Here is a 26,990-nt window from a genome sequence, read left to right as displayed (position 1 = left end):
TGAGGTTCTCATACTTTCTGCTCCTGGTGGAAGACGCATGCTCCTAGGGGGCTCACAGCGCATCTGTCACCGGCTAGTGGGGACACTGCCCACCCACAGACCACTCATACAGGCAAAGGGACAGACTGGGCTGGGCTCCAAAGGGCTTCAGCATGAAGGGTGGGGAGGCAGCACTGCCCAGGGCGCCCCGGACCTCACTAGCACTGTGAGCTGGCTGCGGGCGGGGAGTGTGGCCTTCAGCCTGGAGGGCGTGGGCCCCCGGTCTGTCCATCCCCCCACCCCTGACCCTCAGCAGCCCCCAGGCCCAGGGCCCACCCCCTCCTCCACTCCCACGCCTAGGATCCGTACCCCCCTCCACCTTCCCCAGCGAGCCCAGGGCCTATTATCCACCCCTCCCCTGGCCTCCCCTTGGGGGGGGGGAGGGGGAGGGCAGGGCCTCTTCCCCCGCCCCCCCAGCCTCCCCTTCGGCGGCGGGCCCAGGGCCTGTCCGCAGCCCCCAACCCCAACCGCAGCCGCAGCCGCAGCCTCACCTTCCCGGGGGTGACCCAGAGCATCCACGCACCCCTCCCCCAGCCTCCCCTTCGGCGGCGGGCCCAGGGCCTGTCCGCAGCCCCCAACCCCAACCGCAGCCGCAGCCGCAGCCTCACCTTCCCGGGGGTGACCCAGAGCATCCACGCACCCCTCCCCCAGCCTCCCCTTCGGCGGCGGGCCCAGGGCCTGTCCGCAGCCCCCAACCCCAACCGCAGCCGCAGCCGCAGCCTCACCTTCCCGGGGGTGACCCAGAGCATCCACGCACCCCTCCCCCAGCCTCACCTTCGGCGGCGGGCCCGCAGGCGAAGAGCGGCGCGGGTGCGGCGCGCGGCTTGGGCGGCAGCGCGGCGGGCGGCGGGCACACGCACTCGGCAGGCAGCAGCGACTGCAGGCCGCGCACCACGTGGTACTTGGGCAGCTCGAAGGCCCGGCGGAAGGTGGGCGCGGGCGGCTCGGCGTCGGGCCGCGGCCGCTTGGGCAGCGGCTCTCCGGGCTCGGCGGGGCGGCCGCTCGGGGGGTCGCGGCCCCGCGGCGCCCAGGGACGCTCCGCACAGCCGTTGGCCGCGGCGGCGGCAGGACCGGGCGGGGCGGGGCCGGCGGGTGCCCTGGCCTTGGCCTCGGGCCTCCGGCCCCTCTCTGGGTTGGCGGCGTCGGCCGGCGGCCGGGCGACCCCCTGCGCCCCGCCGGGCTGCGGCTGCGGCTGGTGCGGAGGCCGCGGCGCCTTCAGGTTGCTGGGCGCTAAAGTGCTGGGGTCGAGCCCCGGGGGCGGCGGGGGCCTGGCGGGCGCGGCGGGGCCCGGCTTCCCCCGGTCGCGGTCGCGGTCGCGGTCGCGGTCCCGGTCGGCCGGCGCGGCCTTGGCGGGCGGCGCGGGCGCGGGCCTGGCCTTGGGCTTGGGGAAGTGCGCCAGCGGGGCCACGTCCTTCCCCAGCAGCGCGGGCGGGCAGCCGGTGCGCCGGCTTCGCAGCAGAGACTTGCTCCTGCAGTTTTTGTGGATGTCGGGGTTGTACTTATGCTCCAGTCGCTGGTGCATCATCAAAACCTCGGGATAAAAGGTCTTGAAGGTACAAAATGGGCAGGTGATCCCTGGGATTAAACTTTTGCTCAGAGAAATGGCCGGGCAGCCGTGAAGCGCCCCGAGGGACAGGTTCAGAGGCTTCTCCTGGCAGTCCGCGCTGGCCTTGTGCTTGCCCTCGGCTGCCGTCGCCGTCCCCGCGTGCTTCTCCCGGTGACCGACCTCGGCCGCATGGGCCGCACCTCCGGGGACCCCCACCTCTGTTCTACACGTGGGTTCCTGCGCCTGAGGGTCACCCGCCGCTCTCTTGGGTAACGCATCCAAATAGGCGGGGGCAGGAGTTTTGCAGACTCTATCAGTACTGTCATCGGTTGCATTTTTATTGAAATCCTGAGTATCTTTGTGAACTGGTGAGAGGACAGTGCTGCCCAGAACATTCGGAAAGGCAGAGGCCATCCCCTTAAGTTGCTTTGCAGGTGGGCTGCCTTTAACATCTTTGGCACCATCAAAAAATCTTTTCAAATTTTTGGTTTGCGCACTGTCGGGGGTAAGTAGTGCATCTTCGGGCTCCTGGTTTTTCCCGTCGTTCTTAACTTCCGCGGCCATATCGATCTGTTTGTCCTTGTGATGTCTCTCCAGGTGATACCGCAGAGAGGTCTTCTGGGCTGCAGCATAGTCACAGAATTCACATTTGTATGGTTTTTCACCTAAAACAACAAATGTCACTGTATGACACGAGTTTATGAAAAGCGTCAAACCAGATCTTTGGAAACTAGAATCATCTAAGAGAGAACGTAGGGTCTTTCCTTTTCCTTTCTCCCTGCTGACCTTCATATCCGGGGTTTTTCCCCAGCTGCTTGCTTCATCACCCTCACTCCACTGAGTATTTGAAAATGTGAATAGCGTCTTAAATAGTGCGCCTTAAACTTACTTAACCTTAAGCCTCGTAAACCATTATGGTACAGCTGCTTCTACAATCTCAAGGAAATTCTAAACATATTCTCGTTTCATCCCAAATCATAAAAACCAATACCAAAAAAAGCTGTGGCATTAAAACATCCTAAAGATAAAGAGCAAGTTGTAATAAGATGAGAGGCTACAATAGTCAGAAAGTAAATAAACTACGTTCAAAATCAGGAACAGCTCGAGTTACAAAATGACACTAACAGACTGCCATTAGCACACTACACACTGAGTCAAACTATTCTCCAAGGATCTAACAGAATAGTTGAACGACAATATTAAAAAAAGAAACACAAAGAACCGCATCATAATCGTTTAAGCCAGTAAGAATTAAAGATCTAGGAAGCTCCTTACCTGTGTGCGTTCTGAGATGAATATTGAGGTAATAATTTGAACGGAAAAACTTCCCACAGTAACTACATTCTCTTGAGGACGTAAGATGCTTTATTTTTCCTCCATCATCATTTTTATCTTGAAGCAGAAACAAAAATATTTATGTAAGAAGACAGCTCGAGTACATGAGTAAGGCAAGTGGGCTTTCAGTATTTTTGATGGAAGCATTTTTGGAAAAGCATAAAATAGCTTGTATATATTAGTGCTGGGGTAAACCAGAAAGGGTAGGAACATACCAAACACTGTTTGGAGGTCATCTGAAGTCTTGCAAGCTTTTTAACATGCGTGCCTTGTGTTTTGTTTTCTTTTGTTTTGTTTTTGTTTCCCGAGTACAGCCAACTTAGTGGATCGTTAGAAGAGTCCATTCCTCATTTGCCTCAATCACAGGAAAGATCACTTAACAGACTGACATGCACGGGCAACTTTCTGTTCTCCCAACACGTCTGCGACATGCCTGCTGGACCTACACTCGCTGGCTGCAATAACCAGCTTCTTCAGAGTAACTGATTTAGAAAACTGAGCCAATATCAATTGCCAGTTTTCCCAACCAGACAGAAGGCGATCCTAAGATCAGGCCAGCTACCACTAGAGGGTAGCAAGCACAACCTAATCGGCACAGAAAATAAAAGGTTTGGCATTGGGTCAAACACCTTGTTTGTCAAAATTTAGCATGTTTTGGAAAGCAAACCGTATCATTCGCCAGCACTCGTGTGGACAAGATACACCTGAGACCAATCAGAATCTGTCCCCGAGTGACAGTGGGTTAAACTTGAAACTTCAAACTCTGCACTGACCAGGAGAATGTATCTCTGCTACAAGAGAGGAAAGGTCTGCCGGGACGCTCATTTAAAGGGTTATTGTATTTAAACTCCAGCCCTCCGAAAGACCCTTCCACTTGCTACAGTTAAGATACCCACTCCCACAAAACTGAGTGCCAGAGTTCTAGATCAACCTCCTCTTACTACACACACTACACAATGAGGACAAGAGCAGTGAAGCCATCTCTTAAAATTGAGCGTCACTAAACTGGCCGTTTTGCCTTGAAAACCAAACTCCAACCTTTGAAAGGCCTCCTTTCCCTGCTCCTTCCTCACTCTGCATTTTGGACTGTATACATTTGGTTTACAGATTCAAAAAGCAGTTTAGGAGCAAACCTTGGGCAGCCTCCAGTACGACAGAGACCAGATTGCATGATTCCCCCTCAACTCCCCGAGGAAAATGTATCCAGCTCTACACATTCTCAAACAGCAGGAACAAGCACTGATGGGAAAAGATGTCATGAAGACTTAAAAAAGAAGAATTACACGAATAACCACCGTTAAACCTATTTTCAAGTAGAACAAATATAAAAACAAAATGTTTACTTTGTCTTTTGATCTTCTTTAAAGTAAATCTAAAAGAAAGCCAGGTTGATGGTAAAAAAACAGTAAGCCAAATGGAAACCACCCCCGTCATGATACAAATTGAGGAGGATCAATTCTCTCGACACAGAATGCCTAGCTTTGTCTTCCAATCACACCCACCTAGCCACGTCTGAACTTTACTGCAGTTTCCTACTCCCAAGTATGCATCAGAATTTGTTATGTTGCAGCATACCCAAAAAGTTATGAAATGCCTCTCTTTTAACAGAAAGGACACGAAACGCCCACATATACCTGGTTCCTGCTCCTTGGGCATCACCTCTGAGTTTTAAAGAACTGCAAACTTTTTTTTTACCAATAGGCTGTTGAAATGATCCTTGGGAGGTGGAAGACAAGGGTTGCCGAACCAAATTTTGCAAACAGAAATCAGGGCAAAGAAATGTTAAGCAACCTGTAATCCGCCACAAAACAATGCAGTGGGAGAACCCGCCTCCAGGCAAGTCGCGGCGCTCCCAGAGATTATCATGGGGCATTCTATCTGCCCAACCACCAAGGTTTCCACCGATTCTCCGGCCCCCACCACCCACACCACCTGCTGGCAGAATGTGACTGGCCATTTGATTTCTTTCAGGGCAGCTGGCGGACCTAATTATCTCCCCATTTACTACTACATGCCCCTGAGAATGGGACCCACGCTAACAGGGACCACTATAAAGATAGAGGTCTGTGTTCAAGGCCTTCTTTATGATGTCATTAAGACACCATAATGTGCTTTCGAGATTCCTGAAGGCTGTAGTATGCTAAGTGCTAGGTTTCCTTGTGTCCCATCGAAGTCCAACCATTCTAAATACTCCAGAGGAACTAACAGCTTGTTCTCACATCCATCATGTAATCAGAAAAAGAACCAGGGCACTGGTTTGGGGAGGATCATCTGGTCAAACTTATCTTGGGTCTCACACTCGAGTTCTGACTAGCCAGCCATCAAGTTACAGTGAAAGAAGGCAGCGGCTGAAACCAAAGACCACTTTTGTGAATGATCATGTTTCTCTAAGACTAATTCACGTTCCCATCACTCGGCTGCTGAAGACGCAGGGGTTCTGTTAACTGTCTTCCAGCAGGAGAGTCCTTTATTCAAACCAAATCTTACTAAATGGATATGCCAAGTCTCTGGTTTAAGCGCAGATGGGCAAGGCTTGAAGCACACGGGTGGGATCTCTCTGCCTTAGATATAATGTCCACGGGGCCTCAAGACACAATGTGTCAGTGACAGCTTCTGTCTCCTATAAAAGCCATTAGGACATTGAAAACCTGAGCAGCGAGATTCCTTTAAAACATCTTTGGTGCTTTCGCATTCCCTCTATTTCGAGCACAAATGGACTTAGTTCCTGAGCTGACCGTTAACGAACACTAGTCCCCCCAGACATGGGAGGAGAGGGTACCAGGTAGCCCCAAACTCTCAGTACTCACCAAACTCTCTCAGTACCCTTGCTCTGGCTGATCATCATTCCCAGTGCCTTTCGTGACCCTAGAAAACCATCTGGAATAAATGCATGAGGCCTGGGTCCTGAAGGAAGGGGAAGTCTGTTGTATCGAAGGATACCTTGTTTTTGTAGATGAGATCAGGTTGGCCGGAAGAATGGAGCGAAGCCCAGGGTCTCTCAACCCTGAGCTCACGGGACACGAGGACCACACAATGACTTGCTGGGGGGGGGGGGGGGGGGGGGGGGCGCGTGCTGGGCACGGGAGGACACTCGGCGGCATCCCTGGCCTCTACCCACCGGGACGCCAGCAGCACAACACGAACGCAGTTGTGACACCCAAAAAGACCTCTAGACACTACCAGGTTCCGCTGGGGGCAAAACTGCCCCAGTTAAGATAATGTGCGTCGCTTGTTAGCCAGATATTTAAAAAAAAAAATCACACAGTTTTCAGAACAGGAAGAAAGCTTGAGAAAAATCAAAGCCCTGAGAGGTTAGGTGAACTTACAACGAGGAGGGTACCAGAGGAGCCTGGACCCAAACCCGGCTCTCCGACCCCGACCTGCCAGCGCTGTCTGGGGCTCGAGGCGGAGGAAGGACAGCACGCAACGGAGCGCCTCACTTACCCAAATGGAGCCCTTCCGGAAGTCCGTCCTCAGACCCATCTTCAGAACCGCCTTCTCGATCGACGGCTCCATTCTCGTCCAGGGCGGTGGTTAGGTCCGGAGAACACGTCCTAGGCTGCCTTCCGTCCACGGACATGGTTGGCGATTCGGCGTCGGCCCTCCGATCCTTCTTGTGGACCCTCGAGTGCAAGACCAGCTGGTGGTAGGTCCGGAAGGCTTTGCCACACTCCGAGCAGTGCGTCGGCTTCTCTTTGTTCCCGGACAGCTTTGGGTCAGCTTCCACGGAAGGCACTTCACCGCCGGAGGGTCTGGGCTTCTCCTTGTCCTGGGAGAGGCCCGCGCAGCCGCTTTTGCTGGGCTTGGGCTTTCCAGAACCTTCGGAATGGCTTTTTCCGGCGTTCCAAATTTCTCCGAGCTCTTCTTTTTCGGAACACGAATCATCGTTGTCGGTGCTGCCCTCCTGCCCTGGCTGCTCCTTCACTTCTCGGCAGACGGCGACTTTTCCTTTGGTGGCCAGCTGCCAGGCCTGATAGGTGGTGAACGGATCGAGCTGAGGTATCCATTTGGTGGGCTTCTTCCCGGTCTCGGGGTGCGATTTGGGCCTCAAGTTCAAGAACTGCAGGAACTCTTCCCCCGGAGCTGGCATCCCCCCCTGCGGAGAGTCTGTCTGTGTGCCTCCGCTGCCGGAAGCAGTGTCTTTGGTGTGCATCTTCCTGTGATCGATCAGACTTTCCTTATTTGGAAACAGGAAGCCACAAACCATGCAGATTTTGTAAGGAGAGGAGATGCTCTCGGCCACGTGCTCCTGAACCACCTCGTTGATGGTGGCGGGGCTCTCGGCGCCCGGCTGCAGTTTGCTCTTGGCCCCCGCTTTGCCGGTGTGTGTCCGCATGTGGTTCTTAAGGAACCAGGGCTCCTTGAACCTCCGTCCGCACACATGACAGCCGTAAGTGAAGGAGTCCTTATGCTTCTTCATGTGGATCTCGACGTCGAAAGCGACTCTGAACGTCTGCCCGCACACTTCACAGCTGAACTCTTCGTTTTCTTTGCAGTTCTTGTCCTTTGGAGGCTCCGTTCTCACCTGAGTCTTGTCCAGAGGACTCAGGTACTCCGCTTCCACACGCAAAACGGCCGGCTCGCAAAGGATAGGCCGATGTTGCATCAGGACATGTTTATTAAGGTCTTCTGAATGCGTGAAGGTCTGATTGCAGAACATGCAGTCCAAGGGCATATATCCTTCGATCTGGATTATATTTTTCTCTTGCGTAGCTCGGAAAGGAACGGCGGTGGTCCCTTTTATGGACACGGCATCATCTATCTCCATCTGGGTACCAAGAGAATTGCCAATAACTTCTGGTCCATCCATATACACCAGCAGGGACTGAGTGGGCATGTTTCCTGGCACTTTAGGATTGTATACAAAATAAGAATCCAGTGGAGGGATTTCTGGAACTGGAATAAGGCCACTTGTAAGACTTGTCACTCACGCCCCCAGCAGCCCTGGACTTAAAACGAGAACGAGTATTGGTTACAAAAGTTCAAAAGCAAAGTATATATTCCCGTAGCTTCTTATCTTCAGAAGTCTTAGGAAGCTCGGTGGCAGAGCCAACCACTGGTTCTTTGCACAAACAAGGCAGACAGACTCCCCAGCGCTTTGATTCAAATATGAGTCAGCACGGAGCGTTCATTCTCTTTGTCTCCATTGAGTGAGTGATTCAATTGAGCAAGAAGTCAATCCCAGCAACCTGGAGACCAGGGATTTCCAAAACCTAGAGGGGGAAAAACAAAAACCAAAAACCACAGAAATGGTTAGCTGGCTGCGGCCAGAGGGAAGAGAAGCCCGGTGTGGACGACGCACAGCTGGTCCGCTCGTGGCAGAAGAGGTGCCTCGCTCGTCCACTCGGCTTTCGACTAACATCGCGCATCCTGTTAAAGGTGCCCGTTAATTAAATCGTTAGCATTTTACCCAATCAGGACACTTACCAAATCGCTGGATTTTCATCCAAGGAAGAAACTGAAAACGTGGTGCTCTAATGATTGAAGTCTAAACTTTAAGATTCAGGACAGAAATGGTTAAATTCAGCTGAATGCAGTTTAAATGCCACTGCAATGCAATGTGTGTCCTTACAAAGAGCCCCTGCAAATCTAGAGAGGATACCAACTGTGAAGAATGCCAAGTAAGGCCCTCTCTAAATGAAACGTTTAAAGCCCGAACTTCAAACTGTCTTCTATACAGTCCAGAGACACAAATGCCGAACAGCACCCTCGAAGATCACACACGCACAGGCCAACAACACACACGAGAACAGGAACCTTTCCTAAAATCCACATTCAAAAACTACAGAACACCTCAGAATGAGGCTCATCGTGGCCAAGGGGAACCTGAATCATTTTGGTTCACAGGATATTCTAGCCCTCAACCCACCGCCCAAATCCCAGCTGCTTTTTCAGAAGGCAGAAACTGCCTTCAACAAAGTCAGGGTAGGGCTCCCTTGTGCACACAACAAATAAGGAAACACACGCACCAGGCTACTTGGTGAGGGTACACTTGAAAATCCTCCACACGGCAGGGTCAACATGGCTCAGTCTTTCATCAGAAAACGGGTCCTCCCACTTTTAACCCACCCTTCCCATTATGCACTGGCCAGGTGAAAAATGGATGATTACTTTATGTGGCTCTGCAGGCTCAGATTTAGAAGGCAATTTTCATTCTTGGAGAAGAATTAACCTCCAAACCCAACACCCTCCCCTCCACCTTTCTGGCAAGCACAGAATTGTTTCTAAATAGACTCAGCTACTTAACCTGAAGTCTGTTAATTCCACCCAACAGAACAAAAAGACTTGCAAACTACTCCCACCACCTTGACTTGACTTTCCTTCTCTCCACTTCCTCAAAGAGCAAGGGCCTCTAGGCTCAGAGAAGACAAGGAAACATTTCTTCCCCTTCTTTATACTCATAATAGAAGAAAATTCTCATGCTCTTTGCTATCTTTAGTTTTGAATACACTAGATCTTTAACATGAAGCTTTTCTAAATAAGGCTGCAGATCAAAGATTAGGGAAAAGAAAGAAGGTACTGAAGTGTTTTATCTTAATTTCTGAGTCCTTTGTTGTGATCACAATGGAGGATAAAACTCTTGGGCTGGCTACCAGCTTGGTGGGCTTTAACAGAACACTCCAAAGGCCCGAGTTCTAGTTCTGGCTAAGTCACAACCTTAAAGTTGTCACCACCACCTACCTACCTCACCTTCATCTACCTACTGCAGGCGGTTAAATTACAGGATCACCCTTAAGAGTTCCCAATGTCTAGGGTTCCAGGGGCAGAGCTACATGTATGGATAGACAGACACCAAAGAATATTTGATGCTTTCCCAATCAAGATATTAAGTGATATTTGAAAAACGTAACTGATAATTTAGGGTTCTATGTAGTCTGTATTTACTGAATGCCGGTGTACCAGGTAATATTTTAACTGAAGAAATAACAGTACATACTCTAGACAAGCAGTTATCAAACTGACAACACTGTCTTCACTGGCAACATCTAGATGAAAAACAGAGAAACAACTCAGTGAGTCCTACACAAACGACACAGATTAATTTCAATTTGAATAGAGGCTGTCCTCTATTTGAGGTCCTTTCTATTTGGGGGTTGCAAACTAGCTTTTTTAAAATGAAAGAGTGGCAATGGCAATCAGTACTTTTTTTAATGTCCTAATTTGCCAAAATCAAAGTTAGTCCTCTATGTTGGACCTGTGTGTGTGTGTGTGTGTGTGTGTGTGTGTGTGTGTGTGTGTGTACGTATGTCAGAAATTGTACTACTCTCTGATATTTTAAGTTTGGGGGAACTCCAGTTTCCTACAAATAATCTTTCCCCAAAAGACACCACTCCTAAACTCAACCTCTGAATTAGAAACATGGTGTGGGTACATAACATCCCTATTATTTCCAATCCAGGGTAATGGCGTGACCAGAAGGAAATGCCTCAGTTTAGTTTCAATTTTTATCTCTGAAATGTTCAAATATCTGGGTTAAAGAAGTCATCATCAGCTTCTAACACAAGACCCAGAGGATCAGTAAAGGAGGCACAGTGCAAAAAGGAAAAAAAAAAAAGTAGGAGCGGAACAGAGGCCTGGAGATGAGGGGAAGGACGTCCTAGGCCCCCCAGCTCCAGGAGTCTCCTACGAGGGTCAGATGGGGAAGGAGAACCTCCCAGGCAAAACCTGCAGCACTTCCTCCTCAAGGGAAGCTTCTGGCACAGATTGTGATGGCCATCGACTGTGCCCAACTGTCCTAAGCACTAGACTCCCGGTGAGTCATGGCAATCCTTACTACTCAGCCAACATCTGCAAACCCTGGGCCACCTGTTTGAAGATCCCAGGAGCAGAGACCCTGTCGACCCTGTTCACCATGATGTCCCCATGCCTAGAAGGGGTCCCTGGCATGGGGTCGGGCCCTCAATAAACCCCTGGTGAATAAATTAACAAACACTAACATCATCAGTACAGGTACACAATCAGTAATGCACATCTCTGGCCACAGTCACCAGTCTGAACTGATCTGATATTAAAATTAACCCGAATGTTCATGAGAACTTCTTTCAACACGGCTCTCCGTGGCTGCCATCTAATTTACCATCCTCTGCAGCTTCAAGGGTGTAATAATAAAAAAACAAGAATCCTAATTAATCCTACCATGAAGTTGACCAGCATAGGCAAAACCTTATCACTTAGATTTTAAACTACGCTCCTTACTGACCCACCAAAACAGACGTGCAGGACAAGCTAGGAAAATCTGACAACAAATGCCTCGGACTCTTGACTTAAGAAACCGTTTGCAGACTAAACACTTCCTTAAACTATAAACCAATTACCTGTATCACTTAAAACCAATCTGCTAAACAAAACCCCCAATCTTTAACAGTGACTGCAATAATACTTGAATAATAACAAAACTTACCAAAAAATACACATTCTAATCTAATTACTGTTAATAACAACCATTCCAGTCGAGTGAAGTGCACACCCACACACAGCCTTCCTAGAGCCTCGTTCTCCAGGTGGAGCAACACAGAAGCCACGGCAGGCACACCAAGGCACTGCCACTGCCGGCCCAGGAAGTTGTCTGTCTTCACAAAGAACTGGAGGAGGAAGGAGGGGGAGGATCTTAATCCGACCCCTAGAATCTAAATGCTTTTAGTTTGCAGAGAAGCTGAGCGTTCAGAACATACTAGGCTTCCTGAAAGGCAGTCTGCAAAACTGTTTGTCAGTGTTTAAAAAAACGTTCTTAAACCTTTACTCAGGGAGACGATACACTTAACCTTCAGCTATACACCCCCAAGGCACCCGAGGCAAGAGGTTATCCGGCATAACCTCGTATTCCGCAAGAGTCCTGGTGATTACTTTATACTGTGATTAGATACTTTAAAAAAAATTTACAACAACATAATCTTTGAACAACAGTAGGAACCATATTGCTTAGAAGTGCCTAAAATAGCAGTCTAATGCTCTTTAGGCCATTTCTGGTTTTTGTTTGTTTGTTTTGTTTTAAAGCAGATGCTCCATGGGGAGTAAAGCTCGGGAGATTCTGCCACTATCTATAGATTTTGAAATTAGCAAATATTACACATTATACAATGCTTAATGAAAAAAATACAATAATCTGTGCTTAAGCACAACAAATTAGAAGGAAATGCCACCTTGCTGACAATTGCTGTGACTTGGGAAGAGTCCTTCATGTACAAACGTACTCACACTGTTAACCTTTACAGACAGCATGCCTCCACTTTAGCTAAACAGGTTATCTTACATTTTTTGATATGGAATATTTATTACCCTATGATGGAGCAAGAGGAATTCAAAGTCCTCAAAAACTGTCAAAGACACACAATTCTGTTTATAACGAAGTAATATGCAGTATTCCTGCAATTCTGCTTTTTCCCTCCGAGTCACTGAAGTGTCCAAATATATGATCATTAAAATATTTCACCCAAACAAACTGCTAGTCTCTGGCCTGTTTCATTTGTATCCTGTAAAGGGCGGAATTATCTCCAAGATCTGGTCAGGAAACTTAACAGTTTTTCTGTAAATGTTCCTTCTGTACGTTACACATAGAAGAGTTTTTTCCTTAATCCGACAAGTGAGCAGAACTGTACATAGTTACGCCACAGCGACAATCCAAACCTGTAACTTTAAATCCTTCAACACTATTTCAAGGAAATCACCAAGGTCACACCCATGAGCTGAATGGTCAACCCAACTTTCCTAATATAGCTGTGAAAAGATGTTTAAAAGTTCAGTGAAAAGATTAAAATATTCAAAAGGTTATATTCAGCATCACAATCTAAAACTAGTCAAAAGCAAATGGCTTAAAAATAAAAAAGCCATTGGCCGGTTCCAAGGCAAAGCCTGGGAAGATCCTACGGCCATCTCATTTTCCTGAAACTGTAAAAAGGGCCCAGTTCTAAATACAATTAGAGACCAGAATACTATAAAAATATACGATCATATTCGTCCATTTGAGTGTCAGGATTAAAAACTCTGCCTGATTCATTCCAAATCAATTAAAGTCAGTTAAAGGATCTCAACGTGAACTTGAAGCCACATAACTAGTTTTAGTTTCGGTATTATCAATATTAACAGATCCTGCGGTCTGTAAACTGGCTTTGACAAATCCCATCCTGATGGGAAAAAGAGAACTACAAGGGAAATGGATAAAACAAGAATTTTAATGCAGCCATCAGCTGAAGCCTTGCGATCTGTGAGATTCCATTCCTGCCACTTCACCAGTAGTACACCTTAACTACTTTTGGAAAGATGTTAGACAGAACTGCACCAAAAAGAGAGATTTCAATAAAAAAAAAAAAAAAAGCCAACCTATCTTTACCTATATTCTCTCGCTCCCCACAAAGGAAACGCTTGTGTATCTGCACACACAGATAACTGCATATATAGGTATGGAAGGAACTAGAACCCTAACCCTACAACGCTACCCCACACACCTACACCACTTTTTCCACAAGGCCAAATGGTGAGTGCTCTTGATTATACCCAATTTAACGAACCAGATTAAATATAAACACGGGCACGGCCTTTTAAGGCAGGCGCTCTTTCTTTAGCCAACATTTAAAGATCCCCCTCCCTATCTCTGTTGAGTAAATACTAAGGTTGTAGGTCTGGCTCTTTTAAGTCACCTGTTTGCTTTCAAAATTCAGGGAAAAGCTCTCCTTTCAATTAATACGTATATAATCACTGTTCCTTAGATTTGTATGCTGGACTGAAAAAAAAAAAAATTAGCCACCGATTTTAAAAAAACCCAAAACACACGGCTTCTGGTGTAAATGAACTGTGTTGAAGTCACCCCGATGGACACAGGTAGGAGAAAAACAAACAAACAAACAAACAAGCAGTTCTCCTAATGGGATTCGAGAACAAAACAGATGTGGACTCTAGCTCCGGTCCACAGAACCATAGTTTAAATTCAAAACGTTTCCTGACACGCTGGCAACTAATGAACAACGATACACAAGACACAAACGAATCCATTAAAAAACTGGCATCTGACTCCGGGTAACAGAAGCTCTTCAGCCCGAATCGAAGGAATGCGGAGGTCAAAAACAACTTAGGTAAAGCTTCGGAACAAAAGCCCAGGAATTCAAACTAATTCTCTCATTTAACTTCCCCGGCTGTCTTTTCAGGTTTAGTAATTTTATTTCTCAACGTGATCATAAAATTACCAAACTGGCCCCTGATTTCCAGTAACTCAGTTATGTAGTTAGCCTGGGCAGGAAGTAATGGGATGTTAAGAACAGTCAGTCAACAAATGTTCAAATGTGAAGTCGTTTAATGAACATTCCAATGTTAAGCATAAAGGGGCGGTCTGTGGCGGCAGCTGGCTGCTGGGGGGGGGGGGGGGGGAGCCCCAGCATTTATTTGGAAGCCAGCTCTAAACAAGAGTTGAGCTTCCTCGTCCTGAACGGCAGATTTTAGAGAAGGATGGTGGTCACACTTCCTCAAAGTCAGACTTCCAGCTGCCCTCGTGGTCTCCATTCAAAATCCTCTGCCCCACACACCACTACCAATGTGCCTAACTGTGTAATCGGTCGGAGAGGAATCGCCCAGATCGCCTCCCTTCCTAACAGCCAACACTTCAAGAACTTTCTGCTGCCCCCAAAAGGAGGCCATTTGGTTAGGACGATCAAGCTTTCCCTCTCCCGAATTTCCAGAAATTTCCTGCTGTCTTTGTGTAATTCATTCTTTCTTCCACGTGCATTTTAATCTGGTTAACACCCCTCCCCCCCCCCCCAAATCTGGAGGTGAGATGTACAAATCGAGACTCTTCCAGCCTCCTTTAGTTTACAGGCTGTAACTAAACCTTTCCCTACTTGGAGCATTTAATATGATTAGGATTTCTTTCATTTCAGCTCAGTAGCTATTCTGTAAACACCTTCCAGGTTTTTACTTGTAACACCTCGGTAACTCTTTGAAAACTATTAGGTGTGTTCCAGATGTAGTCGTTTAAATTAAAATCTCCTTGCACTTACTTTATTCTAGCGGAATACTCATCAGCTTATACAACGGTCTCAGGTTTCTCGTTCCTACTGTACAATTCTAAACCTTGAAAATATATAGCCATTGTTCGGGACCTTGGCTTCAACTTCCCAATTCATTTACTAAACAAACTGCCAGGGGGTTACACTGAAATAGGAAATTAGCAATGAGCCATTTAAAGTAAGTCATCCCCAGCAACCTCAAAAAAACTCACACACAGGCCATCCTGGCATGTGTGGGATGGGACAACGTGAACACTGAAAGACAATGAAATGGTCTTTGAGCAAATGGAAACACAGCTTCACGTGAAACATAAAAAAGGGTCCAGATCATGCACAGTCCTAAAAGAGTCAGATCAAAGTATCTTTTTCTTTTTTAAATCAAGTAGTAGATAGTAGGCAGTCAAGAGTCATTAAAACTACTCAAAAGTTCTTATCAACCAATATCATTTTTGTGACAACAGGGAGAAAAGAATGTAATTTTATAAAGTGGGAAAACACATCTTTGGGGACCCCTGAGGCTCTAATCAAGCGTCTCGGAATTAAGAGTGCTCCAGGGTTGGGAAAAGGCAACCCTGCTGTGGCAAAAACATGCCATTTCATCATAAATGTTGTTAAAAGAGAGTAAAGTGATTATCTGAAATGAGGAGAGAGGGCCTCTGTCGTTGCCAGGCCATTATATTCCTTAATGATTTCATCAGTTTGTAAGCGACTGGATGATGAAGTCTTATTTTCTGATTTCCTCTTTAAAGGTCCACTGGAAGGGAGACGGGCGGCTACTCCTCCCAGAAGTTCCACTGCCAAAAAATGGAGGCTTACAAAGAGAATGCAAATCAGCCTCCACCTTAAAGAGTAAAGGCAAACCCTAGCACTCCTCCGTCCTCTTCCCCTCTACTACCTGGGGGGGGGGGGGGGGGGGGGGATATCAAGCTGTTATCTAAATAGATTCTTCAGGGTGAAGGGGGAAAGTATTTTCTACAAATTTTATCAACGTGGTGTATTAGTTCCTTTTTTTGATTAGGAAGTGAAAGGGAAGGATATGAACCCCAGACCACTGCTAAACTTCGATCTTAACAAGTTATTAAAAAACAGCAAAGGTCACACTGCCAAGCGTTGGAAGGTGCTGTGAAGATAAAAGGTTGGAACCAAGTTGGACACTAAGGAAAAGTGTGTCCTTCGCCTGGAGAAGTCATAATCCTCCCCCACTTCCTCCCCCAGCACGCAAACCAACGTGGAGCCGACAAGGAGGAGGCTTCCTCTTCTTCACGCTAAATAATTAACATTCCAAGCAATCAGATTATTAACCCTATTCGAACAAACAAGCCAAATAAATAGTGTGCCTTGTGGCTACTGACAAGAGGATTTTTAAGTAAGTCACACTGCCTCTTGAATTTAAGACCTTCTATAACTGATTAAAAATGGAAGCAATTTGGGGCGGTGGGAGGGGTTTTTCACTAGAACACCAGGATCAAACGCACACACACTAATACGAGTCTTTGGGATACTGAACAAAACAGTATCTAAAATAAACAGGACTTCTCAGAAAAAGTCATCTACCATTAAAGGACACACCTTAAAAGTTCCTAGACACATTAACTAAGCAAGCACAAACCAGTGGTTTGACTGCTATATTTTTCAGACAAAAAGCAATTAGGTTATTACTCCGAACTTGCCCCTCCAGACACGACAGGCCTTTTTAGAAACGCTAGATTATTCAAAGTGTTCTAAAATTTAGTATTTTAAGTCTTAGCTGATATCAACCAGGGCATCCATCCGGGGGGGGGGGGGGGGGGGGCGTACAGTAACAGAACATTTCTAAATGTACTTCTTAACATATACAAAAGAGAAGGTGCAAGGCCTCCCAAGACCCCTACCTAGTCGCCAGGCCTGGCCGGCAGCTGTTGCTACCCTGCCTTTTCTTTTGTTGGGCTTAATCTCATGTCAACTCATTCAACCAACTCAAAAGCGATGAAGACATAATTGAATCAACCTGAACTAAATCAGACCTAGGCTTCTTAAAACATACAGCTTAATGGTTCCAAATGATCTAGAAAGCGAGGAAACCAGCTAGTATGTAGCATGTAGTAGTCAATACCACAGGACCCCAAACTGGCCCAAGGACCACTGCAACAGCCCTGCATTTAATACACGTTTAGGAATGCTCAAGCCAGCGCTTCAAGCCCTATAGGCTGATTCAGAAAGATAAACTGAGGCTCAAGGAATTTCAAAGAGGAACACAGCAAAGCCTTAAACTCCAAAGCGACTATTCTTTTCTTGGGGAAACAAAAAAAGAGAAAAAATAAAGTTTCTGCTACTCCCTGTGTAAGCAGGCCACTGGGGTCCCAGAAGTGGCCACTGGTGGCTCTTTCCTGTTCCTGTAACTAAACCTTTAGGAAAAGTCCCCGCCTGCCCACCCCACCCCACCTCCATCCCACCCGCCCAAGAATGCTACTTCCCGTCCTCGGTGGCCCTTCCCTGAATCCCAAAATGCGGGTTCCAACCCGGGACCTGGACGTCTGTCCCGATCCCCGGGGCGCAGGTACCGGCCTCCAGGTCTGGCCCCCATCCGGGCAGGACCGCTCAGGCCGCCCCAAATCCGGCCTCCAGGGGCCCCCAGCAGCGCCCTTGTCTCCCCTCCCCATCCCGTGCAGCTCGCATTTGGGGCCAAAGCTAGAGAGAAGAGGGCTCTACATCTGAAACTGCGCGGTTTCGCCACTCAGCGCCTCCTGGCAGAAACTTCCCTTTTAAAAAAAAAAAGAAAGAAAGAAAGAAACACTTATAGGCGAACATTTCAATCCTTCCTGCCCTTTAGAGTTACTAGTTCTGCTTCCAGCTGGCTTTGGGACTCCAAGTAGAATTAAGTTATAAAGAGATTCTTTAAGCGTTTAAGGGCTATTTAAAAAGTTTCAAAAAATCTTTAAAATTAAAGAGAAAAAAAAAAAACAACACCTTATCACACACATCCAGGAATCGCAGCCCGTGCACCGCCTACTCAGGGATGGGCAGGAGACCGGGAATCCCGGGGCCGGATTTGGGGGCGCCCGGGGGCTCGTTGGGGTGTGCGTCGGGGTCTGCGGCGACGCCAAGCCCCTCCCTCGGCCCCTGTAGACGCGCCCTCCGCCCGGCCCGTGTGGACGGTCCCGGCCATTGTTTGCGGGGGACGCCTGTTAGGACGCATTGTTTTGGCTGTTCCCAAGTTGCCCCGGCCCCCCCTCGGGGCCATCGCGGGGGGCTCTGCGCCGGCCCCCTCACCTCCGCCCGCCCCCCACCGCCAAGCCGGCAAACCCGGAGAGCCGCCCGGCGGAGCCACCCAACTTTTCCGGAACAGCCCCCCACCCACCCACGCACGCACGCAGCCCCCGGCTCTCTCCGGCCGGCCCCCCGGCCCGGGCCGGAGAAGGGGGGACTCCCCCGCCCCCAAGCCCTCCCGTCAGTCCCCGAGAGTGAGTGTGATGGTAAAACACTGTACACACCGGGGGCTCGCCCGGCACCTCCTCACTGCCGGGATCGCTCCGTAGCCGGGTGGGGAGGGGGCGCCCTAGAGGAGCGGAACAGAGAGCAGGAGCGGGAGCCGGGCCGGGCGGGGCGGGGGTCATCCGGGGAGGGGGGCGAGCTAACGAGCACGGGAGACTCGAGGGCGGCTCGGGGGGACTCCGGAGGGGGCGCGCGGCGCCCCTGGGCCCGGCGCGGGCGGGGGGCGCACCCCCTTTACCTGCGGCTCCGGCTCCTCGGCCATTTCCTCGCTCGGCGGCGGCCGGGACTGAACTGACACCACACGAGCGAGCCGAGGTTTGAATGAGGAGGGAGCAGGCGAGGAGGGGAGGGGGCGGGGAAGGCAGGAGGGAGGGGAGGCGACGGGGAGTTTCTCTCGGCCTTTTGTGCGGACACCTCCCGGCTTCCGCGCCCGCACCGGCCCCCCAAAAGAGACGGGGGGCCACTGGACGCGGGGCGAAACCATCTCCCCGGGCGCCTCGAGAAGCCGCGCCTGGAAGACCCACCCCCCCAACAAGGGAGAGCCCCCCCGCCCCCACCCCTCCCCCGCCGGGGGATTTGGGGGCCGGGCTCACCTCGGGCGCGGGGCTAAGGTGAGCGGGGCGGGGGTGCGCACGGGGGGCAAAGGCGCGGGCGCCCCCTACTCGTCCGCGCGGGGACAGTGCAGGCGCGGGGGGTCCCTAGAGCCGCCGGGGCGCGGCGCGTCCGGCGCTGGGGGACTGTTGGGTCAGAAAGTGCTCTGGGAGCAGCTGTTGCGCCCTCCCTCGGCCCGGCCGCTCGGAGATGCCCCGCCTCCTGCCTTCACCGGCCGCGGCGGCCCCGCCCCTTAGCCCCGCCCCCGAGCCACGTGGTCCGCGCAGGCGCGCCCCTGCCCCGCCCACCGCCGCGGACTCCGCCTCCGGGACGCGAGCGAGCCGACGAGCGCGCGCACTCCCGTTCTCGCCTGAGATTCCCGCGCACGCGCGCGCCTTTCACCACCCCCACACACAGTTCCCCCCCCCACCCCCCGCCCCTCCACACACACCGCCTCCCGCCATCCGGCTAAACGTGGCCCGCGCGCGCTCCGGCGGTTCCAGTGACAGGTACGCGGGGAGGGCCCCCCTCCCCGGGGGCAGCGCGCAGGCGCAGATCTAGGCCTCAGCCTCGCCGCCTCCCCCTCCCTCGCAAGGTGTGCCCAGGCGAGGGAGGGGCGGGTAGTAGCACTCCGGGTCATCCCGAATTACCAGCAGAAACCTCTGCGCCCATTTGAGCAGGCCAGAAAGTGAAGTGCACAAGCATATCTTCAGATTTTCGCCAAGTGTGAGCAAGGTCGCGGAGGTGACATGATTAAAATGGTTTAATGGGTATCTTCATAAAGCTATCCTGTAATTGTTGTTTTTCCAAAAGGGCTCGACTTGCGCCGCTATTATAACTTGAGATTTCTAAACTTGGCCTGGGTTCCAAGAATCCACTTGGCTTTGATAGAAACCCACGTGGAGGAAACCGAGTTTAAACTGCGGGGGGGGGGGGGGGGGGACAAAACTAGCCTTGCCCCCTCCTTCCCAGAAAACAACGTATTTAGAGCGTTTCCTACCCTTCCCTGCTCACAAAAGGAGAAAAAAGGTTACGATTCCGAAGGCCTGTGTTCCCTCATTTTAGGTTCGCCCCAGGAGGAACCACAGAAGCAACAATCACAACCACTAAGTTTTCTGCCCCAAAATGCAAACGAATTCAAATGTAAACAGAGCTAGGCAACTCACCGAAAACAAAACAGCAAAGTATTTTTTTTTTAATGGGATATGGGTGTATCCAAAATGGAAAAACTTAAAACCTATCAAGAAAGGCACTTAAAGGATATATTTAATAAATGGGGGGCTATATAAATGCTATGCTGGTGAGCAATGGAGTTCTTAATAGAAAATGGAATTTTGAGAGACAGCTTCTTAGCAGAGGGGAAGAATTTGCCAAGTGTGATGTTTTGCTGTCATTTTATATATAACTACTAACCCCACATATGGTCTGGTTAGTCTTTTTTAAAAAGGAAGTGAACCAATTACTTACAATTAGCAGTGCCAGAAGTAAATTCTTCGGCCAGAACTCCTTTTTTTTTTTTCCACCCAAGTACACTGATGTTGATAATTTCTAGTACTAAGGTTCCTTTTCTCAGAGAAGACAAATACCTTCTTTTCAAATAGTTTTTAAACCCTTATAAGTAGTCACATCCTAAAACGCAATCCAAGGGCACTCTTCATAAACAAGAAACTTCATTTAACTTCTCCAAACAGCGGGCTTGGAGCATTGCTACAAAAACAAACTATGAGCAAGTGGAACCAGGTTGAGTCTCCACATTAAGTGTAGCCTTACTCTACATGTTAATGGATAACCTTTGAACTCTGAAACCTTGAATGCTGTAAACACAATAGCACTGATAGTTAAAATTCTAGTGTCAAAACTGAGCAAAAAGAAAAGTCCAAACTTTTCAGAAGGGATAGGGCAACAATCAAATGTTTTGACAAATAATGGTTCCACTAAGAACAATGAGGCTTCTGGCTCTCAGACCTTGTTGCTCCTAAATCATTTTCTGAGCAAAAAAAAAAAAAAAAAAAACAAAACAAAAAACAAAAAAAAAAAAAAAACGGTTGTGCTTTTTCTCTGTGCCCTTACAAAGCTACCACTTTGTTAGCATAATAGCATCCTATGGTTTGTTAGTTACTGTTTCTCTCCTCCTCCCCCCACCCCACCCCCAAAAACCTTGTATATGTTGTAGCTTTTAAAATTAAAAGAGAATTGTCTTCACTGATCTATCGGCTCAGAGTTTTGTATGCCATCCTTATGTTTGAGCAAAGAATTACAAAGAACCCTGTTCCTGGAGATGTGCCAATAAAACTGGGAAATCATTGCAAAAATTCTGCCAGTGACTGAGTGCTGGGTTGCAAACACGTACTGTGTTTTTAAATGGACATGGAACGATCTGCATTTGCTGTAAGGGCATCTGTGAGACACAGTCTCCCCCTTTAAAACAGGAAGACTCACGCTTAAGATTTACTTGGAAAGCATGCATAGTCAAAACAATTAAAAGTGGAAACTCCAAAAGTAAAGAACACTGGGAGCATTTGGTTTTGTAGTAAAAGCGGAAGAACTCATTATTATTCTATGAAATGAAAATGGAAAACCAAGCGTTGGTCTGCATAAACTTAGCTCCACCCACGAGTAATCCTGTTTTGCCATCACTCCTAGCTAGACTATCTCTCAAGGAGTCAGGTGCTGCGGAGAGGCAAGCAACACAAACAAAGAATAGGACCAGAAACGTCCCTTCCCATAGAAGCTGATGCTCTGCACATGTTACTTGGAGAAAGGTCGAAAAAGCCCCACTTCACCTCTGCTTAACGCGACAAACATCAGCTACACCTCGTTTTTCACAATTATCCAAACAGACCGGCCCTCCTCAAGATATATTTCCCAGTGTACGCTTAGAAAATTGCACCATTATCTCTGATTTAATCCTCGTGATAGGAGACCTCTTCATTTCCCTAACTTCTGGTTTTCTCTCCAGATGCTGCCTGCGACACAGCCTTCTCAGATCTAATAACAAAAACAAAAACCCTTCTAATTTGCTACATTTAACATTTATTGGAATCATCCTGGGAGACTTCGCCTTCATTAAAAGAACAATGCAATACGATCTTCCCATTTCACAAGTGTTTATTTTCCTGTGGAACTATTACAGAAAAACAGTTTTGGAAACTGTACGTAAATCCTTGGAGCTGAAATGGAGCCAACATAGACACTCGACTTAAAAGAATGCAGTGTTCAGAGCAGGAAAACCTGAAAAACTGCAGTGAGGAGTCAGCAGGAAAAGAAAATGAAAAAGTTAAGGCGAACCTTGCCAGCTCCTGCTAACTACAAAGGACATTTGAGAAGGAAACCAGGGCAGCCCTTTTAACACGACTGAATGCACTAAATTAAGGACGGATCACCCAACAACTCCAGGGAAAGCCACACAACTCTCCTTCCAGTAAGTTTCTTGATCCCACTCAAGTCCTCTCGAAATTTTAAGCCCTCTATAAAACATCGCAATAATAGATGATAAAAATAAATCGCAGAAATCACCTTTCAGAAGTGGAGGCAGCGTCTGGAGCCTGGAGACTTCTCTCGGAGTTTGCCAGCCCACCTGGCTCAGAACAATACTGCAAGAGATGAGATTACTGGTTTTTCCAAGCAAACCGAAAAGGGAGGGGCCAAGTATAAGGCTCAATTCAAATTGAGGTTTTGATGCAATCATGACTTGATTAAATTAATCGACCTTGATGATGTGCAAAGAGCACAGTTGATTTTTAACTGTATCTGTCCCATTCCCCCTCCGCTCTTCGGGCTCGACTTTTGTCTTCCGCCAATATCCCGGATGCTTTTCAAGGCTCACTTCACTCACAATGAAAATGTATAAACTTTCTTTAAAAAATGACATGGGTCGGGGCACCTGGGTGGCTCAGTAGGTTAAGTGCCCAACTTGAGCTCAGGTCACGATCTCATGGGTTCGCGAGTTCGAGCCCCACATCGGGCTCTGGGCAGCGAGCCCGCTATGGATCCTCTGACCCCCTCTCTTTCTGCCCCTCCCCCACTTGTGCTTTCTCTCCCTCTCTCTCAAAAGTAAACCTAAAAATAAATAAACATAAAATATACACATATGGATTAATTACATGTGTCACATGACTTTCAGAGCACCCCTTGAAACCTTTCTGCACTCACCTGATATTCTAGATGGGAGCTCTGGCACAAGGGGAGGGGTTGGAGGAGGAAGGTGACTAACAAAGTTTATTGAAATTTGATGCCCATTCTCATCTCCATACATGGATCCGCCCACTTACTCAAGCCAAAACCCAGAAGTCCAACTCTATTCCATCTCCATCACCCTGCATGCACCTTTAGTCCACTAATTTCTATGTTAATATAGCTCAACGTTGTCCACTTCCCTCCGCCTCTAACACAGCACCATCACCTCTCACCCTCTCCTCCAAATACATGGAGCGCGTAAGGCGTCTGCCAGCCTCTTCCTTTCTAAGTTTGCCTTAATACAAGCTCCACCCTAAGTCCAGGAGATCTTTCACAGGGTAAATCAGATCCCGTCACCGCCCTGCTTAATGGCTTCCTATGGCCTGGGGAGGGGAAAGGGGGGGTGAAAGAACAAACTCCAAGAGCTGGCCTCCCGGACTCGGTACATCTGGCCCCTGCCTAACCTGCAGCTTCAAGTTTTGGAAGCCCTTCCGTGGGATTCTAAGCTTCAGCCCTGAGGCCTTCCCTCTGACCCAGAGCCTTCAGACCTGTGGCTCCCTTTGCCTGGCACCCCCTACCCTTTCTTTCAAGATGGTGGCTTCCGTGCCTGGGAGTGGGGAGGGGGTGGCTTCCCTCTGACAAGGTTTCGGGACCCCTTCTCCCCACGGGTCCTGTCTCGACTATTCCATTACACCTTCTGAGAGCTGCATTAGCCTTAGAATATGATTTAGTCTCTCTGGGCTGCAGTTTTCTTCTCCACCAAATGTGGTGATGATGAAGAGGTGGAAGAGCAGGAGGAAGGCCTTAAAAGTTCTCATCACAAGGAAAAGAACTGTAACTATACGGAGTGATGGATGTTAACTAATCATCTTGCAACATATGCCTACATCAAATCATTATGTTGTACGCCTTAGGCTTATACGAGGTTATATGCCAATCATATCTCAATAAAACTGGAAAGGGAGTATATATACTTATTAATTATGTAAATACCTATTTTTCTATAAGACTCTGGAGAATCAAATGAGACACACTACAGAGCTGTGAACCCAGAGTTTTGCAGGGGCGAGTGGGGAGGCCCGGCATTGTTCTAGGCACAGGAGACAGAGCTTGAGGGAAGCAAAACAAAGCGTTTGTCCCTTTTTATTTATTTTTTTTAATGTTTATGTATTTTTTAGAGAGAGAAAGAGACCGAGCACAAGCGGGGGGAGGGGCAGAGAGAGAGGGAGGCACAGAATCCGAAGCAGGCTCCAGGCTCCGAGCTGTCAGCACAGAGCCTGACTCGGGGCTGGAACTCACGAACCAGGAGGTCGTGACCGGAGTGAGCCAAAGTCAGAGGCTTAACTGACTGAGCCACCCAGGCGCCCCAGCGTTTGCCCCTTTTTAGAGGGAGACAGACAAACACATAGACAACAGATAGTATGTCTGCCTCATATATTGATAGAGCTGACCCCTTCCTCACCCTTGAAACACTTTTTCCCTTGCTTTGGAACCCCACGTTCTATCGATTTCCACCACCGCCCCCTCTGGTCCTCACTGGAGGCTCCCTCAGAACCCTTTGCTGGTTCCTTCGCCTCTCCCTGACCTCCAGCCTTGGAAGCACCCAAGGCCCATTGCTGGTGCCCTGTGGTCTCTTTTCCTGTTCATTCCCTAGACGATTCCATCCACAGCCCAATGGCCCAAAAGGCCATCTAGATGTTGAGGGCTCCCAAACATATATTTGTTATTTATTTTGAGAGAATGAGATGGGGAGGGGCAGAGAGAGAGGAAGGGAGAACCCCAAGCAGGCTCTGCACGGTCAGCTCTCTCGGAGCTTGGACCCGTGAACCGCCAGCTCGGGACGGAGCCCAAACCAAGAGTCAGACGCTTAACCAACTCAGCCCCCCAGGTGCCCTTCCCCTCAACTCTGAAAACGTATTTCCAACTACCACTCCATCTCTGCGTAGATGTCTGCCCACAGCAACGATCAGTAGATGCGCTCACAACAAACGCATACCAAAAGGAATAGTAAAACACGCAGCTTAGCTGCAGAGAGGTCCCGTGGGGAGGGAATTGAGATTTGGGTCTTGAGGCCAGTCCCTGGGATCTTGGCTCTCTTTCTTCATCTGCAAATGGGGATTCTAACCCCTTCCCTGCCTGCCTCATTGGATGGCTGGCTTGTCGGGGTCAAACCACAGGGGAGCTGGATGTCCAACAACACAGGGCAGCTCATCAACACTGAGTATCCCTCCACAAAGGGCTCTACTTTTTCGTGGGACTGTTTTTTTAAATGTTTATTTCTGAGACAGAGCATGAGCAGGAGAGGGGCAGAGAGAGAGGGAGGGAGACCCAGAATCTGAAACAGGCTCCAGGCTCCGAGCTGTCAGCACAGAGCCCGACGCGGGGCTCGAACCCACAAACCGTGATATCATGGCCTGAGCCGAAGTCGGTTGCTCAACCGACTGAGCCACCCAGGCGCCCCACGCGGGACTGTCTTTGAGTATACCTGGGACTCTGGCCTCAGCGTCCCCGGCAGCACTTACAGGAGTCCTGAAACCCAAGCTTCCGCCCTTTGCTGAGAAGAGCATACGGGCTCCTTGTCCTGTTTTCTCCTCTTCCTTCCATCTCTCCCTCCTGGGTGAGTTAAGGGTCTAGTGGGCTATCTGTGTAGCTGGTTAGAGATTTCATTTTCTTTTGTTTTGTTTTTGTGAGTTTTGTTTTGTTTTGTTTTGTTTTGTTTTTTTGGTCTGAATCAGACTGTTAACGCCACTAAGGGCAGGGACCTGTCCAGACTCCCACCCAGCAATGCCTCCTGCATTTATTTCTCTGCCTTAGGATGGATGGATGGTGCGGACCAGAGCACCAAAGTTTCAAAGAGATCCTCTGCCAACAGCAGAGCCAGCAGGCCGGGAGGCTAGCTGATAAGCGCTAACATTTATTGAATTCTTAATGTGTGCTTTTTCACTTAGTAACTCATTTAACCCCTCTAATGACCCTGTGAGGTAGGGTTTATATTTTTCCATTTATTAGACAAAGAACCCAGGCAGAGAGGGATTAAGCAGCTCTCCCAAGGCCCAGAGGCAATAAAACGGCAGCCTCCTTTCCTGTGTAGACACTGGCCAAGTCTTACCCCCACACCCTGCTGGTGCTTCCCCAGGACCTTGAACCAAGCCCAGCACATAGCAGATGCTCATTAAATACTGGACGGAAAAATAAGTCAATAAATAACTGCGTGCCAGGCACTTTACATCTATTATCATCACATCCTCCTAGTAACACAACGGCTACTTTTAGCCTTGCTTTAAATGCAGAGAGGTCAAATATGCATTCAACCCACAGAATGGGGCCAGCATTGTTTGCCACGGGCCTGGGACGCAACTACAAGGGAAGGGAGCTCTACGTGGACCGAGCTACCATTCCAGCAGAAGCGCAGACAATCACCTCTCTGTCACATCGATCTTTTCAGAAGTCACATTGATCTTTTCAGAAGTCAAATCTGATTACATCAGGGTCCTGCCTAAAACTCTCCATGTCTCTTAGAATAAAAACAAAATCCCTGATAATGTGGCAGGCGGGACTGGTGGGGGGACTTTATCCCACCAACACTGGGATGTGACTGGAAAGAAACGCAAGAAAAACTGACCCACTGAACTTCAAGTTAAGTGTTTCTTCCTTGAGAGAGTCTCTCCTGAAAGGTGGCACCTGGTGCAACAAAGAAGACGTAGCAAACTGGAGGACACCACTTACTTTCTCTCCCGTGTGGAGGGCGCGCTCAGAGAATCAGAGCTGTCACCGATAAGCCTACCTGGCCACTGGACTAGCCAAATCTTCACCCCTTGAAGTTATCACTGCCTTTGCTT

At 48.9% G+C, this 26,990-nt stretch overlaps 1 protein-coding gene across 3 annotated transcripts in view; it reads right to left on the bottom strand.

Moving 5' to 3' along the window:
- Positions 1-22,862, bottom strand: part of ZNF217 (zinc finger protein 217) — a 28,447-nt gene extending 5,585 nt beyond the window's left edge. Inside the window, exons 1-4 of one of the 3 annotated variants that reach the window (XM_043553646.1) lie at positions 22,492-22,862; positions 6,365-8,133; positions 2,861-2,977; positions 814-2,250 (exon numbers count right to left, since the gene is read on the bottom strand). In XM_043553646.1, the coding sequence (XP_043409581.1) occupies positions 814-2,250; positions 2,861-2,977; positions 6,365-7,757 (2,947 nt within the window). In that variant the 5' untranslated portion in view covers positions 7,758-8,133; positions 22,492-22,862. Of the gene's footprint in view, positions 1-813; positions 2,251-2,860; positions 2,978-6,364; positions 8,134-18,622; positions 18,715-18,977; positions 19,179-22,491 lie in introns of those variants that run through there. The other 2 variants (XM_043553644.1, XM_043553643.1) reach the window with 2 other exon arrangements.
- Between the last annotated feature and the right edge of the window lie 4,128 nt (positions 22,863-26,990).

The sequence above is a fragment of the Prionailurus bengalensis genome, chromosome A3 (genome assembly GCF_016509475.1).
Source record: "Prionailurus bengalensis isolate Pbe53 chromosome A3, Fcat_Pben_1.1_paternal_pri, whole genome shotgun sequence".
Taxonomy (NCBI): Eukaryota; Metazoa; Chordata; class Mammalia; order Carnivora; family Felidae; genus Prionailurus; species Prionailurus bengalensis.
Note: the sequence above shows the minus strand (reverse complement) of the source record. Positions and strands in the feature narration are given on the sequence as shown.